We start from the raw sequence: 22,800 nt of genomic DNA, 5'->3' as shown, positions 1-22,800 counted from the left end.
AAGATAAGTTGATTCTCAATTAAATTTTTCAAATAAATAATTGGTTTGTTAAATTAATCAAATTATTATTATTATAATAATTTTATGGCAAACATTTATTTGACAAATCATCCTACCTGTTTTTGTTTTACTTAAATAAATAAATAAAAAATAAAATAAAAAACGTAATCCATTTTCTATAATTTGTTTTATTGCGCGTGCCAGAAAACTTATCCCAAATACAACTACACAACACACACACAGACCCTTTGTTTGTTGTATCAATCTTCTTCTTCTTCTTGTTCTTGAGAAACTCCTATCTATCTCCTCTGTTCTTTGCAATATTCATCTTCTCCAAAACAACACACCAATAATACATGGTGATGGCTTCTTTGGGTGTATCCCAAGCCATCTTCTTCTCCAACACCACCACAACTCCTTCTCGTTTCAATCTCCTCCATCCAAACAAACCACCTACCTTTTCTCTTCAAACAAACCCATCAATCTCAATCTTTTCCAGAAAAAACAACCGCACCCCTCACTTCTTCCGATGCACCCCCAATTCAACCAATCATACGTCTCTTAGCTGGGATTGGAATCGTTGGTGTCGCCATTTCTCTGATATTGAACAGGCTGAAACCTTCGCTTCTCTTCTTAAGGTAACCAACCAATTTCATCATAACACTCTTTCTTCCTATTCAAACCTTTAATTCTTAATTTCAATTATATTTTATGCTTTTTTTTTTATGTTGTTTGGTTCCACTTTTAGAGAGGCCGAAATTGATTCTGCCTCCAGAATTGGTTCTTCTTGAAGCTATAAATTGTAGCTTCTGATTCTAGAATTGATTTTACACTCTTATTTTTTTTTTTGTTCAACTCACTTTTAACATGAATGTATCCAAACATAAAATCACTTTACCTTCAACTCAATTTTAGTCAGAATCAATTAATTCAAAATCAATTTTGCAACATAAGGGTGTGGTGGTTTTTTATAATTATACTAATATATATTACTTATGTGGTTGCTACTTGCTACTATGTGTCATTTAGTTTCAACTTGAAGATGCTATTGAGAAGGAAGAGTTTCAAGAAGCAGCAAAGTTAAAGAAGGCTATAGTAGAAGCGACATCTAAGGACAGTGTTGCTGAAATCATGTCTCAGTTGAAGGTCAGAAAAGATTTTGTCTTAGTGTCTTAATTTTCATACTTATGATTTGGTTAGTAATAATCTCATATGTTGCAGAATGCCATAGATGATGAGCGCTACCACGATGCTTCGAGATTATGTAGATACACCGGAAGTGGACTGGTACCTTCTTTTGTTGCTACTTTGTGCTAAGCTTTTATTCACAATCATGCATTTCTATTCCAATTTATGATTCACACACACCGCACACGCACCTAGCGTATCTAGTGAGAATTCTTAGTTGTTGTGAGAAATGAAGACATTCAATTACAATTATTAGATTGAGATGAATGGTTCACATTATATGTTTAATTACAAATCTCACATGGTCTTTTCCCGTATTGAATATAAGATCATGTACGATTTGTAATAAGTGGCGTAATATAATCTATTAATTTAATCTTTTTTTGGTAATTAAATGTTAGTATTATTTTTCACGATTTCTCACCTACACATATACAGCTGGTTGGGAAAATACACAGTTGAACTGAACACACCAAGTTTCACACGGCTCGCTAAATGTTCCTATGTCCAAAGATAACCAAAATTTCCACTGCACAAATTGGCAGTATTTTTTAATTATCTTTATGAAAAAATCAAATGGTACACACAAGTTACAACGAGTAAGTCACGGTTACAGTCTGGGGTGGGAGAGATAATGGGGAGTTACATCACTTACATGTGTGTTTTGAAATATTTTGGGAGTGATGTGGAAGGGGAAGCTGGAAACCATCCAAAAACTATTTCTTCACTTGCTAATGACTGTCAAAAGATTCAATTTTAATTTACAGAAAATAAAAATGGCAGATTATAGCCTGTCTTTGTGAAGGAGTAAATAAGTTTGAAATATATTGAAAGAAGTTTGGAATCTATCATCACTGAACATATTTATAACTAAGAAAAAGATTGGAGAAGGTAATATATAATCTGAAAGTGGCTCCGGATTAATAAACTTTATAAGAAATGTTGTACTAGATTGTGAAATAATGCAGTTGTCACTTGTCAGGGAAGATACAGATTACTCCATCTGTAAGGTGGACTTGTACTTGTGATTTATTTATGACTATTGATTACGGTTCTAATGGCCTCGGCATCTTTTTGTGAAATGTGAATCACACTCCTTTAATCCCTATCGACCGTTTTGACCTTTATATGCAGGTGGGTTGGTGGGTTGGGTACTCAAAAAATTCAGAGGACCCCTTTGGCAGAATAATACGTATAAGTCCTGGTATGGGCAGATTCGTTGGCAAGAGTTATAGTCCGAGGTATGATCTTTCTAGTTTCTTTTTCCCTCTAGTGATTGGGGTGATTGGGGACATTGCTTATTTCTATCTGCTACAGACAGCTGCTCACAGCATCTACTGGGACACCAATATTTGAAATTTATGTGGTAAAGAATGCTGACGACACATATCATATGCAGGTAATGTTTACATTTTCTGGCTAAACAATGCTTGTTTGTTTGTGACATAATGATACACTGAGTTAAAAGTTGAAAAAAAGTCTTAGTTCAAATGTTTGTTTGCGGATATGGATAATTTTGAATTATTTCAATCTAAAAGAAGAAACTTTTTCACGGGTCATTTGAAAATAAAATGAATTATGGAATTGGAACATCATTTATGCGGAAGAATGTGAGCTTTTGATTGAAGTTTAGGATTTTTTGGTTGGGATGACATTTCTAAGAGCCTCTTCCTTTGATATCTACTTGATTCTGAATAATTGACTTCAGTAGTATAATACTTATGATGTCTATTTGGAAATACTTAATAGGTAGTGTATTTGCGACGAGCCAAAGGAAATTCAACGAGTAATTCTCCATCTCTTCCTGTCAAAGGCCCATACAAACCCGAGGTTGAGAATTTGTCTTCAGTTGAGGAGCAGGAACCTGAAGAGAAGGTTGTCGAGAGAAATGATGAGAAAAACAACAATGGTGAGGCAGCTGCAGAGGAGGGCATTAAAAGTGTCATAAATTTTCTGAAAGAAAAAATTCCAGGGTTTAAAGTCAAAGTTATGAACGTTAATGTTGATGAGGAAGCAAGAGATGGTAGCGATTCTATTAAACAAATAATGGAGGAAGATGGTAATAAAACAAGCTCGAGTGATAACCCTGAAGGGGAAGTTAGTAATCTAGACGAACCTGATGAGATCACTCTAGAAGATGATGGCGATTCCTCAGAAGACGAAAAGGATTTAGATATGAAGCTTTTTATTGGTGGAATTGTACACAACAATGAAGATATTGCTACTAAGGATGAATTTATACGTCTTCCAGCGGAAATAAAGAATATGGAAAGGGATTCTTTCCTCTTACATATACCCAGGAGAAATCTTGATAATGATAGGAGAGAAGATAAAGTTCGCAATATCAAGGTGGCCGCTCTGGCAGCACAAGGAATCTCAGAGCTTATGCCTTCTGATGTTGCTAAGGCATTTTGGGGTTCTGATAAAGTCTCTTCTAAGGTGAGATTGAAATATTTAATTATTATGTAAAAATCTTGTTTTTATTTATTTTATTAAAATTACTAATATCTCGCTTGATTAGGTTTCCAAAAGCATGCGTGAAATTGTCAAACTTGCTATTAGCCAAGCACAGAAAAAGAGTAGAATATCTGAAGATACATATTTTAGCCGAATTGCAAGTTCCAAAGGAGATTTTGATCCTTTCGATGGTGAGTTGGTTTATCCTTATGTTTTGATTATATTATTTGAAAATTTTTGGGCAGAAAATAGCTTAGAGAATGGATTGTTCTGGTTAATATGCAGGACTCTATGTTGGTGCATTTGGTCCGTATGGCATTGAAATAGTGCAATTGAAGCGAAAATTTGGACATTGGAATGATGCGGACAATGAAAATAAAACTTCAAATATCGAATTTTTTGAATATGTAGAGGCAGTGAAATTGACTGGGGATCTCAATGTTCCTGCTGGCCAGGTGGTTTATGCCTTTTCAATCTTTTGAACATTGTTTTCCTTTTTGAATTTTATACTTCTGTTTTTTTTTCTTGTAGCCTCTCATCCTCTGACAAGTGCTCATAATATATATATATATATATATATATATATATATATATATATATATATATATATATATATATATATATAGGGGATACTTCAAGTGAGAGGAGTGTCTTATAATGAGAGATAAGAGGAACAAATATAAACCATAGGATGCAAAGGAACGGTCATGATTAAATGTTCTCAATATGCGCTGCAATTATCCTTCCGTGTTTCCATCTTCTTGAAAGAAAAAAAAATTCCTCTAGTCTTTTTTTCTCTTTCTTCGAGACGATAAAAATTCCTTTCTCAGATCTCCCTATTTCATTACTCCCACACAATTCTTCATTTTCTTGTATCAATTTTGTGCACCTCTCAACGGTTACAATTTTTTTCAATCAAATCACTAAAGGGCATGTTCATATGGATTCAAATGTTGAATTTTGAAGGATAGACCATTTCAATTCAATGTATTCATAGTCGATTTCGTTTTTGGTGGGTCAAGATTGCGTCCATGATAATATGCAGAATCGCACAAGCTTGTTCTTGGTTAAAAGACAAAACTTTATATAATAAAAAAAACTAGAAAAACTTAATTAGTTTTCAAGATCATAAATACATAGATGTTGGGCTCTGTTATTAGGGATTCCAATTAGTTTTGAGAAACATGACAGAACAAAAACATGGATGACGACAGTTAGGAATATGAATTATTGGAGAGATAATTTGAAAACAAAAACGCAGTCGAACCACAAACGATAAAACACGCATAAAGCAAATCGAGCAAACAGTTTATTGAGCGAACAGTTATTCTTTCAAGAAGATGGAAACACGGAAGTATAATTGCAGTGCATATTGAGAACATTTAATCATGACCGTTCCTTTGCATCCTATGGTTTATATTTGTTCCTCTCATCTCTCATAATAAGACACTCCTCTCACTTGAAGTATTATATGGAGATATATATATATATATATCTCTGTGTGTGTGTGTCGAAAAAAAGGAAAACTGTACAAGTATATACTTTTGTTGTGTTTATATTGAGCATGACAGGAAAGCAAAATTTTATTTTATGGTGTGTAGGTAACATTCCGTGCTAAAATTGGAAGAGTCAATCGCAACGCCAACCGTGGAATGTATCCCGATGAATTAGGAGTGGTAAATACATATTCACTTGGTTTTATGCTCAATTTTCAATTTCCATTCCAACTCATCATGCTGAACCTGTTTACAAACAATTTTGTTTTGATTTAACAGCACATCTTGTTGTCATGCTTAGTTATGCCTATGTGTGCAGTATTTTTTCTTTAAAAAAATTTATTCCACTGGAAGTCGATAGAAATATAATGTAAACACAATGCATGTGTCTAAAAACAACTTAAGCTTTTGGGATATCAAGGCCTCTTTTTGACCAAATGGTCTAAAGTTCAATCCTTGCCACCTCATTCTTCTTTTGAAAAGTTAAATGTTAGCACATGTTAGGTGGGTTTATGCGGAGGTCACCGTAATAATGCAGAAGTCATTCATCTAACAACTTAACCTTTAGGGATGGTTCATAACAAGTATTAAGTGACATCACCATTCATAATTTACAAAAAATGGTAATAGTAATTAACTGCCAATAAGTTAATCTTTTCCAACAGTGTCCTCATAATTGAAATTGTTGAAACTGTTGATTGCGGATATTTTAAAATGCATTTTATTTTTTAAGGCACATATTTTAATTGACTTACATCTTTGCCTGAGTTTTCTTTTGAGTATGGTCATGCGAATTGTTCTGAAAACATGTAACCAATTTCAAATTCTGCACTCATTTACAAACAGAATGCAAGTTATAAAGGCCAGGGGAGAATAGCAGACTTTGGTTTTCAGAATCCAAAATGGGTTGATGGGGAATTGCTTCAACTTAATGGCAAGGTAAATTAGTTGTCTCAATTAACCGACCATATTTTTGTAGAATTTCTGTTTACAATATACAAGCATGACCAGTTTTTTCTGATGCTTTTAGGGCATGGGGCCACACATGAAAGGTGCAGATCTTGGTTTTCTTTATGTCGTGCCCGAGCAAAGTTTTCTTGTGCTATTCAACCGGTTGAAACTACCTGAGTAAGAGCAAGCCGTAATTGGAATCTGAATGATTCTCGCAATAGCTATGAGAGTATGTTACCTTTTCTTCATTGAGCAATAGTTTTACTCAACACGCATACACTTGTAATTTTTCTAGCCTAACGTCACAGTGCCTTTATAATTTCATTCTGGTTGCTTCTTTACCCAACCTCTTTACTATCATCTATGTATATATAAATTTTGTTGACCGACAAAATAGTGTGCTAGGAACTATAGAAGTACCTTAAGGGATCCTTTATGTGCATTATGATCATGGATGTGTTTGCCTTCTTTCTTGTTTGTGGAAAGTCCGAGGTATTCTGGCTGCATCAAAGGAACCCAAGTTTGTTTTTATAGGCAAATGTTAGCAAGTCGATAGTTATGTTGGTTTACAAAGTTTGAATCTGGACCTCCTTAAAACTGTTTTGGTGTTCTTTAATTCACTAACCGAGCTACCTGTATGGGACCGTTGGTAATTAAAGTTGATAATAAAAAGTTGCATAACTATGGTAATTTGTTCAAAGATTTTGTAAATTATTTAGGCTTAAAAGAAAGGAAACAAAAAGTTCTATGACCTTATCAAGAAGAATGAATGTGATTAAGGTATTGGCAGCTCAAAAAGTGTCTTAAGATAGATCCCTATATATAAACCTATAATATAATAGGGGAGAAGTTATTATACATAAGAAAATGTATAAAAAATGTACTTTTGGTGGTGTGGATAAATAAAAAATGTCTTGTGAAAAAGTAAGAGCTCAATTATTTAGCATGTTGCTTCATGTAGATGTATTTTTTATATGAATGAATTGCATTATAACGCGCAGGATGAACCTTTCTGGTGGACACTAAGTTAAAGTCTGAAGCACTTTGTGTCTTTATTACATTAAAGGTATAAACCCACTCTCAAAAGTAATCAAATATTTTATCTTTGAAAAAGCTTGATTAAGTAATTGGACCCACTTGAATTTTCTTCGTTTATTTATAAGGTTCCAGCAACTTAAAATTGAGCATTGAGAAAATATAGTAACATTAGTTGTGTATTATACTCCGTTTTTTGACAAAAAAAAAAAAAAACTCATTCAAGATTCACTTCTATTGTTTTTGAGAACATAATAAGAGCATTTCGAAGGTTATTAACTTCTTTTTCAAGTAACTACCATTAGTTCACTGAGTTAATCCGGCTTCCACCATGCATAAATCCACCACCGATGCCAGCTCCCGATATGGCTCAAGATGGCACACTCTACACAATGGGATGAAGTTTATTGTTGATGCAACAACATTATTTAAAGATTAGTTGTGACATTGATAAGTTATAGTCTAAAATTAATTATACTTATGAAAAAATTTGTATTTTGAATCATTTTTAATATTTAATATATATTCCCAAAATAAAATAAAAACAAAAAAAGAATTAAATTGGAATCACTTTAGACCGGATTAAATCAACATTCGAACCAAATAATATTTTTATCTAATGAAGTTAGGACTCCGAGCATAAGCTATCCATTATGACACAACGCTATCCATTATGACACAACACAACGAAAATTTCTCATCACACCTACCCACTTTCTCACCCACCCCCCTGTTTTTCCATTTTTGCCCTTGGTCAAAAAATTCGGAACGCGTTTTCCGAATTTTTTTAGTTCAAATTTGGAAAAAATTCAGAAAACACATTCCGAAGTTGTTTTTAAAGGCAAAAAACATCGAAAAACACGTTCCGAATTTTTTGACCAAGGGCAAAAATGGAAAAATAGGGTGTGGGTGAGAAAGTGGGTAGGTGGGATGAGAAATTTTCCAACACAACGCTCCTTATGGGTTACGTAATCAGACTCAAAGTGAAGATCCATTTTTTGATCCCTTCAAAGAATTGTATGTTGTAATCTTTGAAAAAGGGTTTCATTATCAAGATGCACTACAAAGAACCACAACTACTGCCAAATTTTACTTTGAAAAATATCATTCAAAAGAATCAAAGCATGGATCTTGATTGAGGTTCTAGAATCCAGATGAATTGATCAACCTATATGATTAGAATAAAATAATTAATAAGAGGGATATTAACTAAAGTAAGTGGATGTAGATCCTCCTTCAAACAAATTATGTAAAGAAAGTGAAGTTGTCATTTCATCTTTTTGATTAAGAACAAGGGCTAACAGCCTAGCAAAGAGAACAACAAAAACAGAAAACTACACACCAAGGACACCCCCACCAATTAAATCTCATATGCGAACACTCTTATAAAATCCAAGTAGCCTAGTTAGTGGTTTGACTCACTCTATAAATGGAGAAGCTGGAAATTCGAGTTTGAACTTTGGTCCCTCCAACAATGTCTCTAATATCTATCAATTGAACTACTTTAATGGAACAACCGATACATATCATGCTCTTTTATCACACACAAAACAAAAAAAAACACAAACAAAACCACCCTTGGTGTAACGGTATAAATACATGTCTTACATTCGAAAGTTCTTTATGACTTAACATTAATTATGATACCTTCCTTCATCCTAATTTTTTATTATTATAAAAAAAAAAATTGTTGTCCCCCTACCATTTTCACAAACATCATCGGTTACTTAAGTAGAGGATTTTTTTCATGAAATTTTTTATTCTTACTCATGCGCTATTTAAGTAGCAAATGAGCAGAGTGTGCGAGAAACTGATAAGAGGTAAAAGAAAATCTCAAAGAAGAAAATACAAACCAAACTAGAGCCCATACCCACTCACTCTCCACTTTATTTTCTTTTTCTCATTTTCTTTCCTTTTCCCACCAAAACAAACTTTTCTTTTTTATATTTCCAATATTCTTATTTCATTTCACTTCCTTTTCAAAATCCACGGAAGCCTTGGGAAAAACAACTTCAACACAAAACCAATAATGGCAACTCACCCAGCCATGAAGAAATCATGGTCGAGGGGCTCTGACTCCACTCAGTTCGAATCACCTGCACGTTTTTGCTCTCCCTTACGATGGGACGCAGCAGACTCACCGGAGTATCGTTCACCGGAAAACTCGCCGGGAAAGTTGGTAGACAATTCAATGGCCGTAGTCGCCGTCGACAAACTAAGGAAATTATCTCATGACAAACTCCCTCAGCAACATAAGCCACCGGAGAATGCTGTCATGGTTGTCAACCGGCCAGAGAGAGATCAGGAGTCTCAACGACAGATGACGAAGATGGCAACAACAGACGTCGAAGCTGAACGGAGACCGAGGTCGGCTTCTTCTGTTGGTAGGACGGCGGAGGAGGTTACGAGAAAGGCGGCGTTAGGGTTCCGGCTATGCGAGGTGGTTGTTTGTCTGATTTCGTTTTCAGTTATGGCTGCGAATAAGACACAAGGTTGGAGTGGTGACTCTTATGATCGTTATAAAGAATACAGGTATGTACTATTTCATAAATTCATTTCCATGATTCATTTTTTAATTAAAAAATTTATATTGTTTCTTGATGATTACTAGATATGAAAAGAGCCATGAATCTATTGGAGTGTTGTTCTTTGTAATCACTGATTAATTAGTGACTTCGATACGATTGTCAAAACAGTTTAGATTCATCTGAATATTGAATTATTGGGTCAACTGATTAATGAACTCTGTCGACTAATACCAAAAAAAAAGTATATATATATATATATATATATATATATATATATATATATATATATATATATATATATATATATATGAGACAGGATCCGTTGACACCAGGTGTCAACGCATTCGTTGACACCAGGTGTCAACGCATTCGTTGACACCAAATCCCAACCGTCCAGATTTAATTAATCTAAAGGTCTCAATTGATTCACTTAATACCTCACGTGACACTGTCTTAACTCTTTTTACGCTTTTTTTCTTTTCTTCTCCTTTTCTTCTAAAAATCCACCACCGTTGTTACACTTTCTTTCCCCTTTTTTCTGGAATTTCACCACCGTAATGACTCCCACACTCATCAACCGTAATTGTACATCAAGACACTGTACATCGTTTTGATAGATCATTTTGCACCACCGTCTTCGTTTCTCAACAACGAACAACCGTCATCGCGCCGCAATCGTCATCGATCATCGCGCTGCCATCGTCATCGACCCACTTGAAAAACTCAATTTCAATCAGTTGTTCATTACATTTTTGGTTGTTCATCGCGTTTTGCAGTATTCCAAAAAGGGTGAATACAATAATTGTATCAGTGAAGTTATTTTTCTGATCGGTTACTTTGGATTTGTAAAGGAATCATTTATGCCCAAAAGAACAAGTGCAATTAGAGTCAAATTCCATATCAACAATAGGACAAATATTAGCTTCAGGCGACTTGAAATTTTCTGAATTTGGTTCTAAATCATTAGACACATCATCAACTATCTCATGGTCTTCTAAACACTCAACGGTGGAATTTTCCACACACTCATTATCCATGTACCTATAGGATATAAAAAAATAAAAGAAGCCATGAATAATGAGTATTCATGATCATGATCATGAGAGAAACATGACATTAGCAACACAAAAAAAACAGAAAATAATATGGCGTGGATATAATTGCCTCAATGAACAATGAAAGTATTTAATTATGGGAGAAACATATGGTGGTGCCAATCCCTATTAACACGTGAAAGACAAGCATATGGCGGTGCCAATTGTTTTTGACGGTGTACTCAATTGATCTTAGGGGAAAGGATGCTTTGTCATTGTCAATAAAATCTTAAGGGAAAAAGAATTGTGTTATAAAAAACTCACGCGGTGACGAAGGTGCGGAACTTTCTCCTCGGCGGCAACGGGGACTTGCTATATTTTCTATCAAAACCTCATGACAACGAGGAGAAAAGACAGTGAAAAAATGTCACGTGAAATTTTTTAATACCTAAGTTTCCTTTTTAGAATTAAACATTGTGAACCGCATGATTAAGAGATCTGGACGGTTGGGATTTGGTGTCAATGAATTCGTTGACACCTAGTGTCAACGGATCCTGTCTCTCTCCCTCTCTCTCTCTCTCTCTATATATATATATATATATATATATATATATATATATATATATATGGGGCTGCTAACTTAGATCCAGTTGGGTCTAAGTTAGCAAGGTGCACCTTTTCAATTGGACCAAAATACCCATTCTTTTTAATTAATTAACCAAATTACCATCAATTGACGCGGATCCAGTGTCGTGCGCGTACCGCTGGACCATGGTTACAGGCAGTTGATTTCCATCAGACAGCCAAGATCTGATCTCATCAAGACTGTCTGATCAATCAGACAACCCAGATCATCCGGATCCATCAGATTCCAGCGCGTGCACCACACTGGATTACACCCTGGAGAGAGAAGAATCTACTTTTTAAAAGCAGGACACGTGTCGCTGTCTGATTGGCTGGGCGTGATTTTTTTCCATTTAATACTTTGAACTCAATTATTTCGTTGTAAATTAATTTTTTATTTTTTATTTTTATACCAAAATTCATAATTTTTTTTCTCTACAAATAGAGACTTGGTTCGTTTGATTTGGACACAGAAAAAAAAACCCAATTTTTCACTACCTTAATCTCATTTTTCACTACCTTACATCAACTCACTGAAACCATTCTACTAGGAAAATGGTTTTAGAGTACAAATCTCTGAAACCATTCTACCAGCTAAATGGTTTCAGAAGCAAACACAATTAATAAATTACTCACTGAAACCATTCTACCAGTAAAATAGTTTCAGAGTACAACTATGTGCAACCATTCTACAAGCTAAATGGTTTCAGAAGCAAATAACTAATAATCAACTTACTGAAACCATTCTACCAGCAAAATGGTTTCAGATTACAACTCTCTGAAACCATTGTACCAGATAAATGGTTTCAGAAGCAAACACAATTAATAAATTATTCATTGAAACCATTCTACCAGTAAAATGATTTCAGAATACAACTATGTGCAACCATTCTACCAGTAAAATGGTTTCAGAAGCAAACATTAGTTTTTAATTACCGTTTTATCTCATTTAATTAACTAAAAATAGTTTCAGGTCTCCAAAAATTTCATAAAATATACCAAAAGTTCCAGAATATTATCTACTATTTTCCTGGTATAATGGTTTCAGTGAGTTGGTTGAGTGGTGCGTGTTAAATTACAACACACAAGTAACGTATTTAGTAGACAAAAAATGAGATTAAGGTAGTGAAAAATTGTATTTTTTTTTCGGTGTCCAAATCAAACGAACCAAGTCTCTATTTGTAGAAAAAAAAAATTATGAATTTTGGTATAAAAAAAAAATAAAAAATTAATTTACAACGAAATAATTGAGTTCAAAGTATTAAATGAACAAAAATCACGTCCAGCCAACCATTGTGTGACACGTGTCCTACTTTTAAAAAGCAAATTTTTCTCTCTCCAGGGTGTAATCCAGTGTGGCGCACGCGCTGGAATCGGATGGATCAGGATGATCTGGGCTGTCGGATTGATCAGACAGTCTTGATGAGATCAGAGCTTGGCTGTCTGATGGAAATCAACGGTCTGTAACCATGGTCCTTCGGTACGCGCGCGACACTGGATCCGCGTCTGTTAATGGGTATTTTGGTTAATTAATTAAAAAGAATGGGTATTTTGGTCCAATTGAAAAGGTGCACCTTGCTAACTTAGACCTAACTAGGGTCTAAGTTAGAAAACTCATATATATATATATATATATATATATATATATATATATATATATATATATATATATATATATATATATATATATATATATATATATGGGTCAGGATCCGTTGACACCAACTAGTTTGACACCAAATGTTACACCTCTCAATAACGTTTTAACCGATATAAATTTTATAAAATCCACCGTTGGATTGAAAGTTTACATCATATAGATCATTTGTGTAAAATTTCAAATAAATCCAAAATCATTTGATATGTTATTGAGATACATCAAAATTAACGGTTTTTGTATTTTTTTAAATGCCGTTAATCTTTATGTGTCTCAATAGCATATCAAATGATTTTGGATTTGTCTGAAATTTTACACAAATGATCTATATGATGTAAACTTTCAATCCAACGGTGGATTTTATAAAATTTATATCGGTTAAAACGTTATTGAGAGGTGTAACATTTGGTGTCAAACTAGTTGGTGTCAACGGATCCTGACTCTATATATATATATATATATATATATATATATATATATATATATATTTCGCTAACTTTTGTCAAAAATCAATTAAAATACTATCAATAATGAATTGATCTAAGCTGTAAGGGTTACCCCTTAAGCAGGTGGTCCGGGGTTTTTTTATTGGGTCAAGTAGCTTAGTGGTTAAAAAATTTCACCTTTATGATAAATTAATAGTGTCTGGGTTCGAACTTTGATCCCTGCATATATATTATGCGATTTCTCTACCAATTGAGCTAAGCTCACGGGAACCAGGTGGTCCTGGGTTACTTCTATGAAAAAAAAAATCGTTTTTAGGTAACTTCCAATATTTCTATTCACAAGACTTGAAACCGAGACTTACTTAAAAGATTAGAGTCATAGTTCTAGTTGGAACACTCACAAGATAATGTTGGTTTTTAATTTAAATTAAGGTACCTTATTATATTTAAAAAAATTATCTTATTTGGAAAGTTGCATACATTACATTACATTAGAAATGTTGATGATAAATGTTAATGATATTGAAGGTATTGTTTATCTGTGAATGTTATCGGATTTGCATACTCAGCATTACAAGCATTTGATCTGGCCTATCAACTAGTAACAGAGAAACACATGATCAGTCACCACCTTCTCTATCACTTTCAATTCATCATGGATCAGGCAAGTCACACTATGAAAAACCAAATCAATATATTATTTTCTTTAAAATTGTGCTAACATATTTTGTGTACAAATTGATATGTAGGTTGTGGCATATCTTCTGATATCAGCATCATCCTCTGCAGCCACACGGGTGGACGATTGGCAATCGAATTGGGGGAAAGACGAGTTCACAGAGATGGCTACTGTTTCAGTTGGAATGTCTTTCCTAGCTTTTTCTGCTTTTGCTATGAGCTCACTCATCTCTGGTTACATCCTTTGTACCCGCCGCAACTCCGTGTGAATTTCTTTAGTTGCTTTGCTGTTGTGACCAAATGCATTCCAGATATTGTTGATGCTGGTCATTTTTTCACTCTATCGATTGACTTTGTTTGTATATATACAGTTTCAGTATATTGTTCATCTCATAAAAGGAGGGTGAAGAAGTAGAATTTCTTTGTCTTGTTTTTCAAATACACTCTTTAATGGTAAAACTGTTTTATGTGGATTGTCGGTAGACCTTGCCGACGATGTGTCGTGCGTGTTCATGGCTTGGATGCTTATCTGGACAATGGGTAACATAAGTTCTTCATCTTCCCTTCCTCTCCTTTTATGCCTCTAGGACCCCTACTGCTTCGGGTTAGTTCAACAACTCCTTGGTCATTCTCCATTCTTCGGTACGTGTATAATCCTATAACTCGGATATTTTACCACTAGATAGTAGTGACATTTGTTGAGCAAAAGGAGGATGGATCGAGAATACAAATGTGGACGGAGCATTGAACTCGTACAATCTAGCTCAAAAACAGTTCAATTTGAGCCTAATGGCTTAATTCAACATATATCAAATAGTCTAAGACAGTCCATAGTCTCCAAGCATGAATTCTGTAACGACTAGATGCTTAAGAGTTACTTTGTCTTACCCGAGAATGCAATGAGGAGTCTATGACTGTCCAAATTTAGGCATGGCAATATAACCCATATATGTGGGTACCCGCCCGCCCCGATTTTGACGGGATAAACTGAATTGACAAGGGTATTTTGAGAATTTAGCAGGGCGTGCAAGAAAAATCAGGGGTGCCAAAAGAAGTCTCCTCACTGCCACTAACTGTTTCTGTTAATTAATTTGGGTCACTGATTTTGTTCCATTTGGCCCACTAATGAGGGAATTATAGCCCATATAGTGAGAGGAAATTAAAATAGAATTTAATTGATTTTAGTGATTTAATTATGAAAGAAAAATAAGAGAAAAGATTTACGCTATCTAAATAATTTTGGAATATTTATCCAACAATCAATCAGAACTAACAACATAAGTAGATTTTTATGTGTTATCCGCAATTAACTTTTAACTAAACTTTTACTTTACATGCATGTAGTTTGTTCTCGTTAGTTGTTGTATAAATATCTCTAAATTATTGAGAGTATTGTAGAAAAAAAACTTTCAATAAAATACCTTATACATACAATAATATTTTAGCAATATTCATATACAAAACATGTTAAATATATAAAATGACAAGAGTAACTTAATTAGGAAAAGGGAAGTACGTAGTAATCAAACTCACACATTAAGAATGAAGATATTTGGCGAACATTGATATTGAGTGTTCATGTCTCAATCCAACAACAACACATTGGTTTTTCTCTGCCTGTATCATGCTTGAACCTTGTGGGGTTTTCCCCTCTCAAAGATATGCCACACATACAACCAAAGAGTCTTAACTGCTCACATCCTTCTTATACATATAAGAGTACAGCCGAAAGACAAGGATTGACTAATTTTATATTGGGTAAAATGTGTTTTCAGTTCTACTTTTATAGTGAGTTTTTGTTTTCGTCCATGTAAAATAAAATGATTTATTTTCATTCCTATAATTGGACCCCCTTCCCTCGGAAACCAGCGGGCTAATGCCAAAACATTTATATAAACGATAGAGGGGGTCCTCCGCTATTTGTTTACTTATATGTGATCCTTATGTCCTCCGCTGAAATTATTGTGATGCATTAGTTTATTTGCTTCTCGTTAACCATTGATTTATTATGTCTTGTGATTTGGTGATTGGGGTGATCTTGTCTCTAAGACTACCCACAATGGTGTTGAATCCATTGTGTTGAATCTGCAAAATTCTGTTGAAACCATTGCAAGCATATGTTGAATCTGATATGGCAGAGAGAGATGATGAAAATATTAAACACAGTTGAAACCTGCTTCAGCAGCCACGTGGCGCGTTTTAATTTGGCCTGTCTGGCGCGTGCGCAACACGCGCGGAAGATGCAGCTGCGGAAATGTTTCACGCGGAGAGAGAAGATTCTTTGGATAAAAGGCAACCACGTGGCTGCTGCTGATTGGTCCGGTGGATTTTTATGATTTTTATCCTTTGAACTCAATTATTTCATTGAAAATGAATTTTTTAATTTTTAATTTTTATACCAAAATTCGTGATTTTTTTTTCTTTACAAATAGAGACTTGGTTCATTTCATTTGGACACAGAAAAAAAAACCAAATTTTTCACTATCTTAATCTATTATTAACTTTCTAATTAGTCTTTCTTTTGAAGTTTTAATCTTTTTTTTAGTGAAATGGATCCCAACAATTATTCTAATTATCCCAACAATTCTCAAAATCCCAACAATTCTCAAAATCCCAACAATTATCAAAACTCCAACAATTATCAAAACCCCAACAATTATCAAAATCCCAACAATTATCAAAATTCAAATCAATTTTTCAATCAACATCCTCAAAACACACCTAATTTTGGTTTAACACCAAATTTCAACCAATCATCCTTTGTTCCAAACTTTCATCCATATTATGGAACTATGCTGAGAAATCCATCTCAAACACCCCCGTTTAATGGTTACATGCCGATGGTTAATGAAATTTTTTCGAGTGGTGGTACAACTAACTTTCCCGAATTTTCAACACAATTAACTATTGTTAATGAAGATTCAACTCCTGTGAGCAAGAAAAACCATCAACCATCATGGAACACTGAACAAAATTTGGTGCTAATTAGTGGGTGGATCAAATTTGGAACAAGCAGTGTTGTCGGGAAAAACCAGAAAGGTGAAACATATTGGGGTCAAATTGCTGACTATTGTAATGAGCATTGCTCATTCGATCCTCCGCGTGATGGAGTTGCATGCCGAAACCGTTTTAATTATATGAACAAAATACTGGGTAAATGGATTGGCGCTTATGATGGTGCTAAGCATCTCCAAGGAAGTGGTTGGTCCGAGAATGATGTTTTGGCAAAAGCGCAGGAAATATATGCATGTGGGAAGAATGTTCGGTTCACTTTAATGGAAGAATGGAATGCTCTCCGTGATCAACCACGTTATAGTAGTCAAGTAGGATCTGGAAGTAGTGGATCTAAGAGATCTCACGAGAGTGATGCATGTGGCTCAAACTCTGTAGGATCTAGTGCTCGTCCTATAGGTAGGGATGCAGCCAAAAAGAAGGGAAAAAAGAAAGCTTCCACACCCACAGAGGTGGTGGACAAAGAATGGGATACTTACATGAAAATGAGGGAGAAAGAGGTGGAACATTTGGCAATGGTAGTTTCCAATCAACAAGAGAAAAACAGACTTAAGAAAATGAAAATGTATCTGAAGTTAAGTTCTGATGAGAATCTCGATGACCGGAAGAAAGCCATGTTGGACACATTGGCCCAAGAACTGTTTCCATAATTAATTTCAATCAATGTAGTGTTTGCTTTAAATATTTGTCTGTAGTGTTTGCTTCAATTATTGTGATTGAATAAGTCAGTGTAGTCTTTGCTTTAATTATTGTGATATGTCAATGTAAGGTTTGTTTTAAGTATTTGTACTACGTGTTTGCTTTAATTATTGTATCCACCACCCAACTTGCTTTAATTATTGTGTCCACTACCCAACTTGCTTTAATTATTGTGTCCACCACTCAATTCTTATTAGGCATGGCAACAGAACCCGTACCCGTGGGTACCCGCCCGAACCCACCCCGAGTTTGACGGGGAAAAACCGATTTGACTGGGTTTGGGTTCGGGTTTGGGTTTTCCCCGATTTCAAAACATGGGGATGGGGCGGGTAATGGAGATATTGGTACCCACCCCGAACCCGTCCCCGAACCCGTCCGTTTATATAAAATTACTATATTACCCCTATTTTTTTATTTATAATGTCACATATCATATAATTTATCTACTTGAGTTATGATTTTTAATGAACAATGGTTCTTAGTTATTTGTTTTTTTAGCAATTTCAGTGAACAATGATGTAGAACATTCTTGGTTATGTGGTTGTTTTGACGGTATTTTGGAATATTGGTTTGTACCGGTACTATTTTATGGTTTTGATAATTTTGGTTTGATATTTTGGAATATCATTTCATTTGTATGTTTAATGCATTGAAATTTTGGTTTGTACTTTATTATTTGAATTTTTTTGTATTGTATGTATGTCAGTTTTCGAGAAGATTTTGGGTTCGGGTAAGGTTCAGCAGGGCAGGGCAAGGTTCGGGGATACCCGAACCCATTTGGGTATACCCGAACCCATTTGGGACGGGGATTGGGTTCAATTTTTCATCCCCGTCGGGTAATGGGCGGGGAACGGGTATTTATCAATGATTCGGGTATGGGGAACGGGGAAGGTAAAAACCGTACCCGCGGGTACCCATTGCCATGCCTAATTCTTATCTGATAATTAACTCTATACAATAATTATTTGAAATCCGTCAGTGGACCAAATTGAATCTATATATAGGGACTCATCCATTTATGTATCAATATCCTAAATCTCACCCAATCTACTTCCAATATCACAAACAATGGATCCATCAAGCGATGATTTTGATGTCGCAGCCTACTTGCAAAATCGTGAAGTTGAAGAAACTTATGTACTCAACCAATTTAGAGAGCGTCGGAAAAAAATATTGGAAGATGGTGCACCTCGTAGTAGAAAATATGTCAATAGAGATCATCCAGCTGCAAACCAAAGACTAATTGACGACTACTTTGCCAATGAGCCTACATATGACGATGCAATGTTTCGTCGTCGGTACCGCATGCAAAAACATCTTTTCCTTCGAATCGTTGGGGACCTTTCAAGTAGTGATAACTACTTCACCCAGCGAGCTGATGCTGCCAAGAAAGAAGGTATATCACCTTTAGCAAAATGTACCACAGCAATGCGAATGTTAGCATACGGTATGGCAGCAGATGCGGTCGATGAGTACATCAAAATAGGAGGTACTACTGCATTAGAGTGCTTACGTAGATTTTGTAAAGGAATCATACGATTGTATGAGCAAGAGTATCTCAGAGCACCAACCCAAGATGACCTGCAAAAAATACTACATGTAAGTGAACTACGGGGGTTCCTAGGGATGATTGGGAGTATTGACTGCATGCACTGGGAGTGGATAAATTGTCCTAAAGCATGGGAAGGTCAATTTACTAGGGGGGATAAGGGAACCACCACAGTTATTCTTGAAGCAGTTGCATCTCATGATCTATGGATCTGGCATGCCTTTTTTGGACGTCCGGGAACGTTGAACGACATAAACGTTCTAGACCGTTCACCTGTTTTTGATGACGTGGAACAGGGAAAGACTCCAAGTGTGAATTTCTATGTGAATCAACGTCCCTATGATATGACATACTATCTAGCCGATGGTATCTACCCTTCTTATCCAACTTTCGTCAAATCTATTAGACTTCCTCAAAGTGAACCCGATAAGTTATTTGCAAAATATCAGGAGGGATGTCGGAAGGACATTGAACGTGCATTTGGAGTGCTTCAAGCTCGATTTAAAATCATCCGTGAACCAGCTCACTTGTGGGACATAGCCGATCTGAGTATTATCATGAGGTCTTGCATCATATTACATAATATGATTGTTGAGGATGAGCGAGATTCATATGCTCAACGTTGGACCGATTTTGAGCAGTCTGAGGAAAGTGGATCTAGTGCACCGCGACCATATTCAACCGAGGTATTACCCGCGTTTGCAAATCATGTGCGTGCTAGATTTGAGTTCCGTGATCAAAAAGCTCATCACGAATTGCAAGCAGATCTAGTGAAGCACATATGGACAAAATTTGGAATGTTTCAGGATTAAAGATGATTTGTTTCGTATTTGTGTGTTGTTTCGTATTTTAAGTTAGTTTGCATCGTATTAATTACGTAACTTGTGTGTTGTATTGCATTTTAAGTTAATTTGTATCGTACTAATTACGTTATTTGTGTGATGTATTGCATTTTAAATTAAGAAAAAAAAAATATTTAAATAAATTTTGGTAAGTGTATTATTTTAATTTAATTTTAATCGATAATTATAATGTTATTTAATCATAAAAACAAAAATTAAAATTTAAATAAGAATATGAAATAGAAAGTGGTGGGGTAGAGAAAGTGGTGGGGTATGATGTTGAATATAAAAACCATTGGAGAGGGTAAAAGTTGAATGTGTGTTGAATGATTAGGTGGAAGAAAGAGAAAATGATGTGGAGTGAAAAAATGGGTGTTGAATATTTTTTGGTGTTGAAACCATTGTAAATGGTCTAAACAAGAGTTAGAACAAAATCGTTTTGATTAATTACTTTGTGTGTGTGAGTAATTCCCGGTGTGACTAATTACTTAGAGGAGATAAAGCATTCATAGCATTGGTGGTCTGGACCTAATCACAAATATGTGACGCCAGTTACTTGAATTGGCGGTGTGATCGAAATAATATCCAATAATGGAGTACCTACAAAATTAGGTAAATTCTAATATAGACCACTTCATCAAGTGGTTCATGGTGGACCAGTCATGAATAACATTATAACGAATACAAATTTTACAAAATTCACCGTTTGATTGAAAGTTTATATCATATAGATCATCCATAGAAAAATTTAGAAAAATTGAAAATCATTTGATATGTTATTGAGACACATCAAGATTAACAGTTTATTAAATAACGTAAATCTTGATGGATCTCAATAACATATCAAATGATTTTCAAAAAAATTTAAAAAATTTATGGATGATCTATACGATATAAACTTTCAATCCAACAGCGAATTTCGTACAATTCATATTCGGTAGATCACTTATCCACCGTAGCATTAGTCACAAAATTATTACTTTTTCTAACCAAACTTGTAGAATATAAAAGTATATATTTTTTCCTCACAAGTCTCTTTGAGATCGATGCCTTTTATTACGACAATAGAATTGTGAACTTGCAGCCTATTAGAGGTGAGCGAGGTGCCTCCTATGGTCATAAAGTGATCGCGAGGATCTTTAAAGACAAATTTTTTGTTTAATAAAATTATAGAGATTTTTTTAAGTTTGATGGATTCCAAATTAATTATTCTTTTTGATGGATTTCAGAGTTCTCACAGGTTTGTCGCTTACAAACTTGTGTTCTCGTGTTTGCAAACCGGTGTTCTCATTATAAAATTAACGCTTGCTATTCCTTCCCGGTTCCGACTGCGTAATAAAATAATCCATGAAAAACTTATATTTCAGTTGTGGGTTAATATAGGGCGGGGGCTAGCGTGAGAGACTCTCACCCATGAGAGACTGACTTTCAGCCATTGAATATGTTAAAAGGATCTGATGACTGATGCCGTACCTGGAGAGAGAAAAATTCCTGCCGATGTAGCATGTGAATAAGGCTCACGGTGCATAACTCACGGTTACATCTCATCACTGTTTTTCTTCTTCCTTCTTCTGCAACTATCATCAATCCATCATTATTTCCATCATCATTTTAATTTTTATACATTCAGCATTTTTTACAAAATATGTTAATTGATGCTAATTAATGTACTAAAATAATATTTAGTATTATTTAAAATTACAAATGAAACCATATTTATTTTTACTAAAATCGAATGCCCATTTTTTTTTACTCAATTGAAAACCCATTTTTATTCTTCACCTAAAGTTTTAACCTGAGCAAAAATCTAAACTATAAACAAAAATTAAACTAGAGATTTAGGTCTGTTTGTTTGAGATTTGAAAAAAATGATTTTTTTTAAAAAAAAAAAAATCATTTTCAAGAAAATAGTTTTTTTGAAGAAAATCTAAACCTATTTTTCGTTTGTTTATAATCATAAAAATCTATTTTTTTAAGATGGCGAGAGATGATGACATTGATGAGTGATAAAAAAAATGGACTTTGATAAAATCTATTGAAAATAAATTCTTATTTTGATGAAAAAAATAATTTTTTTACTAAAATGATTTTTGAAAAAATCTGAAACAAACACAGGTAAGAAAAATTTGAAACAAACATGCCCTTAAACTTTGAAGAAGAAACAAGATATAAAGGAAGAAATGAGTTAGAGATTATTTATGGGTAATTTTGTTCTTGAGATATAATTTTTTGGGTTGTTATTATTTTGGGAGCAATAGCTCTGTTGTGTTTGAAGTTTTGTGTTTGGATTTGTGGTGTTGGAGACATATGTGATTTTTCTAAATTTGAGATTTTGAGAGCAAAAAAAGTTTTATTCTGATGAAAATTGAATCTGGGTAAATCGGATTTGCAACGAGGGGATGAGATTTTTGGTATAAAATAAATATTGGTCTTGAAGATTCGGGGATTAATGTTTTTTATATATTTTCATAAGTTTTTGAAAACCATGCTTCTTTTTCTGGGTTTTTATTGAGACTTTTTAATTTAAGTTTTTTCTTTAAAAAAATGGTTGATACCTTCTCTTAGAAATGGTTGGTGGTCCGACAGCGGGAACCTAATAACAGG

At 34.4% G+C, this 22,800-nt stretch overlaps 4 protein-coding genes across 6 annotated transcripts; all 4 read left to right on the top strand.

The window, feature by feature from the left end:
• The first annotated feature begins 185 nt into the window (after window positions 1-185).
• On the top strand, window positions 186-7,697 carry LOC123916836 (protein EXECUTER 2, chloroplastic). 3 transcript variants are annotated; one of them, XR_006812265.1, is made up of 13 exons: window positions 204-638; window positions 1,030-1,146; window positions 1,222-1,287; window positions 2,323-2,429; window positions 2,506-2,587; window positions 2,938-3,627; window positions 3,710-3,836; window positions 3,931-4,100; window positions 5,247-5,321; window positions 5,988-6,080; window positions 6,172-6,321; window positions 7,094-7,158; window positions 7,433-7,697. XR_006812265.1 is itself a non-coding variant. In XM_045968399.1 (12 exons), exons 1-11 carry the CDS (start codon window positions 357-359, stop codon window positions 6,271-6,273), a joined length of 1,911 nt encoding a protein of 636 aa, XP_045824355.1. In that variant the 5' UTR covers window positions 204-356; the 3' UTR covers window positions 6,274-6,321; window positions 7,094-7,697. The 3 variants fall into 3 exon arrangements, 2 of the variants coding, with proteins under 2 accessions (XP_045824354.1, XP_045824355.1); XM_045968399.1 differs by having other exon boundaries at window positions 7,094-7,697; XM_045968398.1 differs by lacking the exons at window positions 7,094-7,158; window positions 7,433-7,697 and having other exon boundaries at window positions 186-638; window positions 6,172-6,712.
• Window positions 7,698-8,947: 1,250 nt separating this feature from the next.
• LOC123916841 (CASP-like protein 4A3) lies at window positions 8,948-14,533 on the top strand. The gene is made up of 3 exons (XM_045968404.1): window positions 8,948-9,659; window positions 13,945-14,080; window positions 14,166-14,533. Exons 1-3 carry the CDS (start codon window positions 9,157-9,159, stop codon window positions 14,361-14,363), a joined length of 837 nt encoding a protein of 278 aa, XP_045824360.1. The 5' UTR covers window positions 8,948-9,156; the 3' UTR covers window positions 14,364-14,533.
• Window positions 14,534-16,886: 2,353 nt separating this feature from the next.
• Window positions 16,887-17,861, top strand: LOC123914915. Its single transcript, XM_045966075.1, has one exon. It carries the CDS (start codon window positions 16,887-16,889, stop codon window positions 17,754-17,756), a length of 870 nt encoding a protein of 289 aa, XP_045822031.1. The 3' UTR covers window positions 17,757-17,861.
• A 932-nt stretch (window positions 17,862-18,793) lies between these two features.
• LOC123914914 lies at window positions 18,794-20,166 on the top strand. The gene has a single exon (XM_045966073.1). It carries the CDS (start codon window positions 18,874-18,876, stop codon window positions 20,164-20,166), a length of 1,293 nt encoding a protein of 430 aa, XP_045822029.1. The 5' UTR covers window positions 18,794-18,873.
• The last annotated feature ends 2,634 nt before the right edge of the window (window positions 20,167-22,800 follow it).

This window comes from Trifolium pratense, linkage group LG3 (assembly GCF_020283565.1).
Source record: "Trifolium pratense cultivar HEN17-A07 linkage group LG3, ARS_RC_1.1, whole genome shotgun sequence".
In the NCBI taxonomy this organism is placed as follows: Eukaryota; Viridiplantae; Streptophyta; class Magnoliopsida; order Fabales; family Fabaceae; genus Trifolium; species Trifolium pratense.
The sequence above is the reverse complement of the archived record's forward strand: the minus strand, read 5'-3'. Positions and strand labels throughout refer to the sequence as shown.

What these genes read in the sequence shown, in the direction of transcription:
- LOC123916836 (XM_045968399.1), top strand. Translation starts at nt 357, where the DNA reads ATGGTGATGGCTTCTTTGGGTGTATCCCAAGCCATCTTCTTCTCCAAC. An exon ending in ACGACACATATCATATGCAG is followed by an intron (nt 2,588 to 2,937) that starts GTAATGTTTACA and finishes AATACTTAATAG; the next exon opens with GTAGTGTATTTGCGACGAGC. An exon ending in ATCCCGATGAATTAGGAGTG is followed by an intron (nt 5,322 to 5,987) that starts GTAAATACATAT and finishes ATTTACAAACAG; the next exon opens with AATGCAAGTTATAAAGGCCA.
- LOC123914915 (XM_045966075.1), top strand. Translation starts at nt 16,887, where the DNA reads ATGCTGAGAAATCCATCTCAAACACCCCCGTTTAATGGTTACATGCCG.
- LOC123914914 (XM_045966073.1), top strand. Translation starts at nt 18,874, where the DNA reads ATGGATCCATCAAGCGATGATTTTGATGTCGCAGCCTACTTGCAAAAT.
- LOC123916841 (XM_045968404.1), top strand. Translation starts at nt 9,157, where the DNA reads ATGGCAACTCACCCAGCCATGAAGAAATCATGGTCGAGGGGCTCTGAC. An exon ending in GATCGTTATAAAGAATACAG is followed by an intron (nt 9,660 to 13,944) that starts GTATGTACTATT and finishes ATGATATTGAAG; the next exon opens with GTATTGTTTATCTGTGAATG. An exon ending in TTCAATTCATCATGGATCAG is followed by an intron (nt 14,081 to 14,165) that starts GCAAGTCACACT and finishes ATTGATATGTAG; the next exon opens with GTTGTGGCATATCTTCTGAT.